Raw genomic sequence first — 12,185 nt, 5'->3', positions numbered from 1 at the left:
AGGTAGGTACATGATGTGACCCACAAAATTAAGATATATTCAAAAACTCCCTACACTAACACATATTAATAGATATTGAAAATAATTACCGTTATTCTTCTTCCAATTCATATACTTGTCGACGTAATTGTTTGATTCGTCTCTCTAGCCCCACATAGAACTCACGTGTATTAGCCTCAAGGTTAAGCCAGTCAGCCTATCGTGTCAAGGTCTTAATCTACGTCATACAAGTTATACTCGGCACGAAAAAGAGGGGAAAGATTCGAGCACGTAACGACACTATTCAGCAGAATTTTTTACAATTTGGCTTCAGAATTCATAGATCTAAAAGGCTATACTTATTTGCTAAGACACTAAGTTCAGTGAATAACGTTTTGCTGTTTGAATTGATTTGTATTATGTTCAAATTTCAGTGTTAGTATTATTGCTGACACCCAGGTAACTTCAGCTGATGAGTCCCAACTAAGACGAAATATGCCAAGGATTTCACTGCTCGCTGTAATTAAGCTTCTATGTGGAAGGGTAGCTTCGAGGAAGTTTTTTGAGCATACCAATGAAGACTGATCTATTCCAGTCGTTAATTTCAACAACGCAAAACTATAAACTTTCATAAATAGGTAATACTCTTGTGAGATTGAAATACTGAACTTGTATTACAAAATGTTATTTAATATAACTAATAATTGTTACATCATGGTGAAAAAGTAAGTACGAATAACTTTCGGGACCTATTAATGGACGATTATTCCACATATATTCTTATTGCTTAACTATTGAGTGATGAGATTATGTATATCTATATTCATCTTATTATAAGCTTCATTTTGACCTATGAATTATTATGTGGTGTGCTCTATTTATATCCTTATAAGTAGTATATAGTGATGGTCAGACATAGAATGTATTTTGGCAGAAGATCGATAAGGAAAGAAGTGAAATGAAGCGCAATTGGTGGGAAAATGCATAAACAATGAAATTAGAGAAGATGGATTGATATTTACAGAATGAACAGTGGAGATTGAGACAATTGGTTGTTATTTTGCAGATTAACTATTTGCTGCAGAGTTATCGGATCTTAGTAAGATAGTTTGTAATTTGTGCTTAAATACATTCGATTGTCCCCACCCGTATTTCGTTCATTACAATAAGAATTGCTGTCCCTAAATTATATTCAGTTTATTGATTACTGTTTCCCACGTTCACAGCCACATTTGGCTTGATCTTATACAAATGTTATTTTCTATTTTATGGTATGATGCCTTCTGTCTGTCTAGTATATAAACCAAGTATGCTTGAAATAAATGATTCGCATAGCGGAAGCTGCAATTGGTGTTCTGGACGCAATTGGAAGGGCTAGGCGGACAAGGGACCAATAAGGACGCTAGACTGCTCACACTGGTCGAACGTTATCCATTTGGCACAGTGTAAAGATTGGAAAAATAGTATTTCGATTGGTGAATAAATCATGTGATAAAAGCCGGACATAAAATCATAACGAATTGGCATACGGCCTTGTTCATTTTATAAAGTCACAGCAATAATGTTTTAAATTTCTATGTTTTCCATAAACAAGAATGTATATCTAAAGTTAATATGTCGAAGAAATCCTGAAGTTATCAGAAACGTAATTTCTATAAGTTTTGCCTACAAAAATACTTGCAATGTTAAGTAAGAAATATTTTACATTCATAATATCATAGCTACTATAGGATTTGACAATGCAACAGTTTAAGTTTCAAAACAATTGTCAACCAACACCAAGATCAGAATTCTCGAAACAAATGTCAAGACAGTTCTACTGTATGGGGTAGAAACCTGGAGAACTACGAAAGCCATCATCCAGAAGATACAGGTGTTTATTAACAGTTGTCTACGCAAGATACTTCGGATCCGTTGGTCAAACACTATTAGCGACAACCTACTGTGGGAGATAACAAACCAGATTCCAGTGGAAGAAGAAATCAGGAAGAAGCACTGGAAGTGGATAGGATATACATTGAGGAAATCATCCAACTGCGTCACAAGACAAGCCCTTACATGGAATCCTGAAGGTCAAAGGAGAAGAGGAAGAATAAAGAACGCCGAGAAATGGAGACAGACATGAGAAGAATGAACAAAAGTTGGATAGAACTAGGAAGAAAGGCGTATGACAGAGTGAGTGGGTTGGAGAATGGTGGTCGGCAGTCTATGCTCCTTTGGCGGTAACAGGCGTAGGTAAAGTAAAGTACAGTTTGAGTTTAGATGAGTATAAAATATTGCTAAGAAACTGGAACAATGAGATCTTAGTATTCTTGTGCCATAATTTTTCTCTGTTATTGGACTAATCAAATATTCGACTATCACAAATGTATGTTGGTCAAAAGGTATATATATATATATAAAGCTTTAGTGAATAATAATTTATCACATTCAGAAACCAAGTGATTTCTTGTAGTATTCATGTGTTTCAATGAGATTCAAGGTACAAAGAGGGTAATCACCTTTGTTTTTTGTCGCTTCGTGTTTTTTTCGAGTTTGAAACCTTTCGGTCAAATCAGTATTTTCATAGTTGAAATCATGATTCAATTGAAGCTAGACCTTCAAGGAAAACCTGGAAGCATTGGACGACTGTTTCGTCATATTGTGAGACTCCTCAGCAGTGGGCATCCACGACCTTACCTCAAATAATATAGTTGTGTCAACTTTTTAAAAGTCAATAATAACAATTATGTTTACAAAGGTGGAATAAGTTCTCTCACTCTCTCTCTTTATTTTTAAATCCAATACAATAGAAAAACAAACGGAAACAATGATGACACTTCAGATTTGTTTATAAATTAAAAAATACATTAAATGCTTCAAATTGATGGGAAGGAAATGATGATTTTTTATCAGATTCCTTTTATTAAAAACTATAACAAAAATCTCCATTTTTAAAACAAACAAACAAACGAATCAGTGGCAACTTCAAAAGTAAACTGATTTAGCGAAAACATTGAAAATAGGTTTATTAGAAATGAAAATTGAATACTAGTGAAATGATAGTACAGTTCTATCAGGAAATAAAACAATTCTTCATTATTGTATGCTTTTATTTAAGCTGAAACTAAGTCAGGAATCTTTCCAGAGTTATTACTGTTCTTAAACCGAGGAAATGAAAAAGTGTTGAGCATGAGGTTAACAATCTCATTGTTTACATAAGATACTACAGATCCGTTGGTTGCATACTATCTTGAACCAGCCATTATGGTGGAGAACGAATTAGCTTTCAGATGAAGAGAAAACTAGTAAAAAACGACGGAGGTGAGTTGGACATACGAACATACACAGACTGCATCACAAAGCAAGCCATAACTTAAAATTATGAAAGTTAGAAGAAAGGATAAAGACTTAAAAACACATTGAGTCAATGATTGAAGGCAAACATCAGAGGAATGAATAGCACTTGGGAACAATTGGAAGGGGGGAATCCAGGATATGGTAGGCTAGAGAATCCTATTCGGGACTCGTCAGCTGGATGTACCTACATCTCAGAGTTGGTGTTCACTACGGGACTCGAACCTAGTACCAGCACATCAAGCTGGCGAGTCCCAAATAGGACGAAACGTGAGCTCTGGATTCCACCACTAGCCACTATCAATCTTTCCTTATAAAGCTTGTGACGTAAGTCAATATCGAGGCAGTCCACACACGATGCACATATGCCAACAAGAGATTGAACAACTGCAGTCCTAAACAACAATCGGGAGATACAAGTAAACAACACCAAGCGAATAATATATATATATATATATTCACGCCAGTTTGCAGGCATAATCAATTTGATATAAATAGTAACATTAGATGTAGAGAACAAACATGCAATATATGATTGTTCTAAGCTTGCTAGTTCAGTAATTGTTTAGGTAGTACATTTAGGACATGTATTACAGCAATCCAATGCATCAACAGAGAACTTTTAATTTTTTCTTAAGTCGATAGCCGGTTGATTTATGAACGATGCTATTTAAGGTTACTTTTTGTGCCAGAATGAATTATTGATAATTATCTACAACTAGAGAAAGTAAAATAAAAAGACAGAGAGCACGGAACAACAAAACAGTGGTCACGGAAAATTCAGTCGTGTTTACCATCGTTCGTATTAGAAATTATTCAAATAAGTTAAAGTTGCTAGGGACAGTGTTAACGTAAAGTGACAGCAGGTAAGTGGTTTTACTTAGGGAATTCACTAATAAGAATGGCTAAACATTTAAAGTTCCTATAATCTCACTTGTGGAGTAAGATACACTTACAGGCGCTAGGATATATTAAAAAGTATGAAGTTAAACTCCACTCTCGTTCGCAATTTCGATATCACACCTTGCAATCAACCGAAACGGAGCAGTTATTATTATTTACGCTATCATAATCCACGATGGAGGTGTTGTATTATCGGTCGTTTTTGCTGGTTTACGTAAAAAAAATGTAAAGTATTCTACGACAAAAATACCACTCCATCATACTGCGGACGTGTCAAGTATAGCGCAATCAGTCATGATGGCAGAAAAATTAAAAAATAGCAAAAGTCATACTTCTAATGAATTCAATAAAAGAAATGATTCAAAAATATTTACAATTGAATAACTAAATGAACAAGAACGGAGTTGCAGTCACTGATTACGATACACTCAGATAACTTGCAAACGCGGAGTTTATTTCCAGCCATAGTTTGAGAAACAAATATACGGTAACAACTTCTTTTGTATTGTACCCTGGTATCATTGTCTAAACAATGAGTATTTATAGTTCTTTCTTAAAGACTACTAATTTTGAGTCAAGTATATTTTATCCAACTTATTTATAAGCTTTTGTAGAGTTAGGTTATCCACTATGAAATATGTCCTTCGTATAAACAGTAGTCTACTGAAGATTATACGTAATTGTTTAAAATCTTCAACCGATTTATGTCATAAAACGAGGCAAACTAGAGATAGATATATTTCTGAAGGGGTTTTTGTGGATATTTCAGTATTTTCATAGTTGAAATCATGAGTAAATTGAAGCTAGACCACCATCGAAAACCTGGAAGCACTAGACAGCCGTTTCATCCTATTATGGGACTCCTCAGCAGTGCGCATCCACGATCCCGCACTGGCGAGATTCCAACCCAGGACCTACCAGTCTCGCGCCAGAGCACTTAACCTCTAGACCACTGATCCGGCATCCAGCGGTGTTAATGTCTAATTTTAACCAATCCACGATGCTTCCAGGTTTTCCATGGTGGTCTAGCTTCAATTGACTCATGATTCCAACTATGAAAATATAGATGTATTTGTTGTTGAGTTCCCGTTAGAAACGTCTCCTTCTTTTTATTATATATTAATATTAAGTAGCAAGCTTCCGGTAATATGTATTCAGTAGTAAACAAAATTACAATGCTAGAATCGAATATTTCGATTCCTAATGCACATTTGATCGGTTAAGTTCTCACTTGTCCAGTATTTCCTTTCCACACTACACTTATATTGTTTACTCGCTTTAAATCAGAATAAGTTTCAGAAAAACAAACAAACAGGATATATTCCAAATAACTAATTTGAACTTGACCTCTTTCGTTGATATCGAATGAAAAAAGTCTATTTATTTTAAGAAAACATCAAATCTGAGGTAAACATTTAACATATCTATGGTGGGAGTAGAGAAGTTAGTCCAATCTAGAAGGTCATCAAGGAAATGAACCAATCAGTAGTGAGAAAAACATTGAGGTTATTAAATAAATGCAGTAGATTGATATCTAGTGCCTAAATAATACTTTTTTTAAAGAATGGGGGAAATTTGTTTAAGTTCATGAAAGTTTTATTGTACCGATTTGTCATATTATTGATAAGAATTTACAACTATACAATTTATAAAAAGGCGGGGCTGGAAGGAATCCAAGTATGAATAGCTTCTATTTGATAGAATAATACTTGACAAATGTCCAGTCAAATCTTCAGTATAATTTTAATCTGATTTTACCACACGCTTATTTACAAATAAGCCTAGAGAAGCTGAAATATACTGCTTGTTTTCGAACTATAAAAGACTAATATGTTATGATCGAGATCATGAACCGATAGGTAGGTTGAAGTTGATAGCATTGCATGTCGGCTTAGTGGTCTAGAGGTTAAGTGTTAACGTGAGACCGAAGGTATTGGGTATGCATCGCGCGTGTGGCATCATGAATGCGCACCACTGAGGAGTCCCACACTGGAACGAGACTGTCGTCCAGTGCTTCCAAGTTTCCGATGGTGGTCTAATATCGATCGGTTCATGGTCTCAATTAAAACTCAACAATCTTCACAATCGTATTCTAATAATATGTTATTGTTATGCAAGTTTATAAGATTGATACTATTGTTGAAGGGCAACCACATAAATCAGATTTTAACACATCATTGGTTAGCAAGCAATGTCATATTCGTCTGCTCTTTACTGCAAATCGAGTTCTGTCAATGAAGTTGTACTCTGGACACTAGTCTGGATGAGATGGTAGTTGGAGGGGGTCGACAGGAAACTCTGGACCCGGGTTTCGTGCTACTTGGCAAGGTGTACCTGTAATCTTGAGGGAACTGGTGCTGCCTGAAGGATTCGATCCCGTGTCATTCGGCCTCACAGTCAGAGACGTTACCACTGAGCTATTCGGGCCGCGAACAACCTCCTGTAGGACTGAGATGTAATCACAATTGATCCTGTTGACCACCTCCAACCACTATCTTATCTCAACATAGTGCACACAGTGTCAAGCCACCTAGACTAGTGGCCGCATTGCAACTTGATCGATAGCACTCGATCAGCACTAAGAAGGACTTGACATGCATGACATTGATCACCACCCAGTGATCAATCAATCGTGACTAGTCTCGATGACTCACTATCACATACAGCACATTAAAATGTCAGCTGATATCGCTTCAAATCCCGTAGACTGTATCAGTTTCCCCCAAGTTTTTAGTTATAACTTACGGATTAGGATCAACTAGCATATAACTTAGATTCAGGGATTCTTCCTGACTACCTCCAACCAACTAATTTAAGGTTTTTTGAAAAAAATATTTAAGTTCATTGTTCCTCTAGGGTCTCGTTAATTATCTTTTAGTGAAGTAAAATTTCTGCAAAACTTCATAATAACAGACTAATCAATCATTATGGTTGGATAATTTTGAAATTGCTGTTTTATACATTTTTTCTCTGCCAAATTGGACATGACTGACATGATTAAATTGTGCAAAAAAACCCATTTTGTTCATCTTAAATAAGATAAAACAAGTTTACACAAAAACCTACATTATGTAAATGTAATTAACTACACTGATCATGAATAGAGTATCTGGTTTATATTTTCGTCAGTTCTGAAAACAGAAAAACAGTCATTATTTCTGTCATAGTAAATAAACTCACTATTCAAATGGTAAAGATTAATAAGTAGTGTAGTAATTGCGGACACAGGTGGGGACAACCAAATGTACCCTTAATACAACATCACAAAATATCTTGATAAAATCTGAGAATCATACAGGAAATACTTCATTTGCAAAATATTCATCAATTGTTTCAGACTTTGTTGTTCCTTCGTTTCCATACCAATCACTGTCTGTTCTCATTCTCTTCTCGTCGATTTTCTTAACCTTCCACTGCCAAACATTCCACTTTTGAGTGGTGATATATATTACTTATATCTGACAACATCAGTAGCACACACCACAGTAGTACTGTGGAAAGAGAAAATTTAAGCAAAGTGAATTGAATTATGAACATATAGATTAGTATGAAAATAAATAAACGGACCGAATTAGACAGAAATCATTTCTACAACAATGGTTATTGCTTTTCCATATACCTAGTCACCTATTGTTTAATTAGAAATCAGTAATACTAAATGATTACACTTAACTCCGCCTTTAGCTCCTCCGGGGGCTACTGCCAGTCCCAAGCTCGGATAAAGGAGGAGGGTTGGTCATGGGGTTAGCAACTACATCTCGTAGAACACCAACTCGCTAAAAAACACTAACCATTAAACGGATTATGCTCCATTGGGAGTAACAGGCGTAAGTAAGTAAATGATTACTCTTAGCCTGTGATCATAAGAAAATGGTAATGAAAGTATGGTTTCCTATAAAAACATTATTCAACAAACAATTTTAATGACGAAATAGATAAACAGTTCAAGCTGATAGATCTAAAAACGAGAATAAACTATTTTATAGAAATACTCAGACTATGTAGCAATATAAATTGAAATTTGTCGAACATTTTGAAGTTTACTTCGAATGAAGTTACCTTCTACCAAGGTTATGGATATAATCAATAAGGACTTGTTTGACAGAAGTGTAAGTGACAAGTGAAATTGATTTTGTCCATTCATGTGATGAAATCTTAATGAATGATTATATAAATCAGCCATTTAGTTGCGTCCGTTGGTTAAAGAAAGTTAATTTTATGATATCATAGGTGCTCACACAGTTAGCTTTTGATTATTTAATATCAAGTATTACTCAGTATAATTAATACAAAACTGACTATTAGTGTATTCAAGAATCATTTTGATTCATTTTGGATGTCAAATAAACCCCCATCTGTCGTTTTCCTCTTCTTCATTACTTAATTAATTACTTACTCCGGTTACCCCCAATAGAGCATACGCTGCCGACCAGTATTCTCCAACCCACTCTGTCCTGGGCCTTATTTTCTAGTTATATCCAATTTTTGTTCATTCTTCTCATGTCTGTCTCCATTTCTCGGCCTAATGTGTTCTTTCGTCTTCCTCTTCTCCTTTGGCCTTCAGGATTCCATGTGAGTGCTTGTTTTGTGACGCAGTTGGGTGATTTCCTCAATGTCTGTCCTATCCACCTCGAGAACTTCTTGCTGATTTCTTCCTCGACTGGATGGAATCTCAACTTTCTTCTCACAAGCCTCCTTCTTCTGATTAGTGCTACATACTACTTATATCTGCTAATATTAGTAGCATACACCATAATATATTTCACAATAAATTATTTTTTCTTTATATAGTTGAGGTCATGAGTCAATTAAAGCTAGACAACCTTGGAAAACCTGGAAGCACTGGATCGTCGTTTCGTCCTGTTATGGGACTCCTCAGCAGTGCAAATCCACGATCGCGTCTCGCGAGATTTGAACCCAGGACCTAACAGTCTCGCGTGCGTGCACCTAACCGAAAGACCACTGAGCCGGCTGGCATCCAACGATGTTAATGTCTAACTTCAACCGATCCACGAAATTGAGCGACACATCCATCTATGTCTTCAGTGAGTTTCTATCTCACAACGGACGTGGTTGAACTGTCACTGGAATTCCAGGAAATATCTCATGGAGCCAGTCACTAGTGGCGGTCTAGTTTCAATTGAATCATGATCTCAACTATATAAAAGAATTACTAAAATGTCGACAAAACCCCCTTCTGAAAAATTATATTTTCATTAATCATTTAATCAATATAATAAGTTTTGACTAAAATAAAGTAATAATAATCAAGTGTCTAATTTCTACAATTCATTGAAATGTTTATATTACCATTAATACAATATTCTTTCTTGAATTTTAAAATTAATTCACTACAAAATAGTATGCTCACTAATGACTGACTTCAAGAGATATTTCCTGGAGTTCTAGTGAGAAACAGTGACCAGTGGAGTTCAACCACTTCTGTTGTAGAGATATCAACTCACTGAAGACAATTGGTGAACGGTTGTTCAAACTTCATGAAATAGCATTTATCCAATATTATTTCAACCAATCAGATTATTTGAAATTAAAAATAGGAAATTAACCAATCACAGTTGAATAATTTGAAGGATTATTTATTAAAATAATAATAAATAATTTTAATATTTTACCATAATTCTATCTCCGATTATAGATGGTTACTATACTTTGTTTGAATGTTTTCCAAATGAGAAACCTATTTTTATATCTTTATCAAGAATAAATTATATTCATCGAATAACAGTATCCATGACAACAGTAAAGATTTTACAAGATCAAGTGTAAATCAATGAATATGAAATGGAACAATTTAATGTAAACCTACTAAAACCTACTAATGAACTATCCAAAGATGATAATGAAATTGAATGTATCCAAGATCATCCATGTTCTTCTTCTTCTTCTACTTCTTCTCAAAATGCAATGTCATCAAAACAAAAGTCAAATGAAGTTAACAATTCCAATAAAGGTGATTTAATTATTAATAATTTACAAATATCTAATTCTAAATTAAATACAATATCAAATGAAGATGTTCGAAGACAATCAAGTGTACATTCTGATCAAACATTAAATGTTACACATCATTTATATCCTACAACATCATTATCACATACCGCATCAGCATTTTCAAGTTATTTAAGAATTCCATCTATATATGAACAAATGAATGATACAGTTGCATCAACCCATTCAGCTGATTGGTCAAAATCATTACATAGATCAAGTTGTTTTAATACACCTCAAAGTTTAAGTGAAGAAGATCAAAAATTTACACAAGCAACAGTTCGTGCTGTATTAGCTGCTAGTGCTAGAGAATCACGTACAGCATTAACTGATTTACCATTAGATTTTTTTATAAATCATTCTGATATTGATAATAAACTAAGTTCATTATCAGTTCAACAATTATATCATAGAAATTTATCTACTGAAAGTGCATTCAATGTGAATAGATTAAATATACCATCATCAAAATATCATGATGAATGTAAAGAACGTCGTACTAATCGTAAATTTAGTACACTTTATACTCATAGTTTTGATGATACAATCCATGATAGTGTATTATTATATAAAAGAGATAAATCACCAATACCTATGACATCAAATCATTCTAATAATCTAATATTGAATAGTACTACTAATCTATCTAATTTTACTCAACTCACTCGTATACCATCATCAAATAAGAATATTATAGTTACTACAAAACAAAATCCAAAATCATTAAAGAATTTAGCTAGACAAACATCACATTCAATTAATAGACCATTAAAACGTTTAGCTGCTAGTTTTCGTTTAACTAAAACGATTGATCATTCAGCATCTGTAAATTATAAACATCATTGTTCACGTACGAATATGAATTTAAAATCTGATCATACTGTATCAAGTTGGAATTCTGTTACAAATTGTATTGATTCAATACAAACTACTTCAAATACTACTATTACTACTAATACTACTACTTATAATAATAATAGTAGTAGTAATAATAATGGGAAAAATATACGAACACGTAGTGTTATTCTACAAACAGATCATGATTTCATAAATGAATTTAAACATGAAAAAGGTTTACATAAAGGACATTTATTAGTGAATGATAATACTAATCTAATTGATAAACGTATTAAGAATGAATTAAGTGATTCAACGGATTATGATATAAATAGTTTATTAAGTCAAGATGATAATAAACCAAATAATAGTTCATTTCATTTAAAAGAACAATTTTTTGCATTTTTTCAACCAACTGGTAATAAATTAGCTATGAAATTATTTGGTACCAAATTAGCATTAGATAGAGAAAGATTAAGACAAGAACAACAAGGTGATTGGATTATACATCCTTGTAGTAATTTTAGGTAAGTTTAAATTTTTAAAGATTTTTTGTTGTTGTTGTTATAGTTTATTCATAGTTCTATTTTTTTGAAGAAGTGATTTATATTAAGTGACGAAACGTCACTTACTTATTTGCTTACTTACGCTTGTTACCCCTCGTTGAGGAGTATAAGCCGCTCACCAGCATTCTCCATCCAACTCTGTCCTGGGCAATCCTTTCCAGTTCTTTCCAGTTGTTATTCATCCTTTTCATATCTGCTTTTATTTCTCGGCGTAATGTGTTCTTTGGCCTTCTTCTTTTCCTCTTCCCTTCCGAATTCCAAGTTAGGGATGGCCTCGTGATGTACATTAGTGATTTCCTCAATGTATGTGCGATCCACTTCCAACGTTTTTTCCTAACTTCTTCTTCAGCTACCACCTGGTTTGTCTTCTCCCATAGTAGGCTGTTGCTGATAGTATCCGGCCAGTGAATGTTGAGTATTTTGCGAAGACAACGAAACGTCAGAAAATCTAATTTTTCTACTCATTAGGATATTACAAATATATTAACTTATTGTTATAGTTTATTGTCTTTTTTTTTCTATGGGAACCTCACATAACAGTCATTTTATCATTAT

At 33.9% G+C, this 12,185-nt stretch overlaps 1 protein-coding gene across 1 annotated transcript; it reads left to right on the top strand.

Moving 5' to 3' along the window:
• Positions 1 to 10,386: 10,386 nt before the first annotated feature.
• Smp_142280 (hypothetical protein) lies at positions 10,387 to 11,595 on the top strand (the record flags this gene model as incomplete). Its single annotated transcript, XM_018791867.1, has 2 exons — positions 10,387 to 11,116; positions 11,264 to 11,595. The coding sequence occupies 2 exons, from the start codon at positions 10,387 to 10,389 to the stop codon at positions 11,593 to 11,595; spliced, it is 1,062 nt and encodes a 353-aa protein (XP_018644974.1).
• Positions 11,596 to 12,185: the final 590 nt, after the last annotated feature.

Source organism: Schistosoma mansoni (genome assembly GCF_000237925.1).
Source record: "Schistosoma mansoni, WGS project CABG00000000 data, chromosome 1 unplaced supercontig 0034, strain Puerto Rico, whole genome shotgun sequence".
Classification (NCBI taxonomy): Eukaryota; Metazoa; Platyhelminthes; class Trematoda; order Strigeidida; family Schistosomatidae; genus Schistosoma; species Schistosoma mansoni.
The sequence above is the reverse complement of the archived record's forward strand: the minus strand, read 5'-3'. Positions and strand labels throughout refer to the sequence as shown.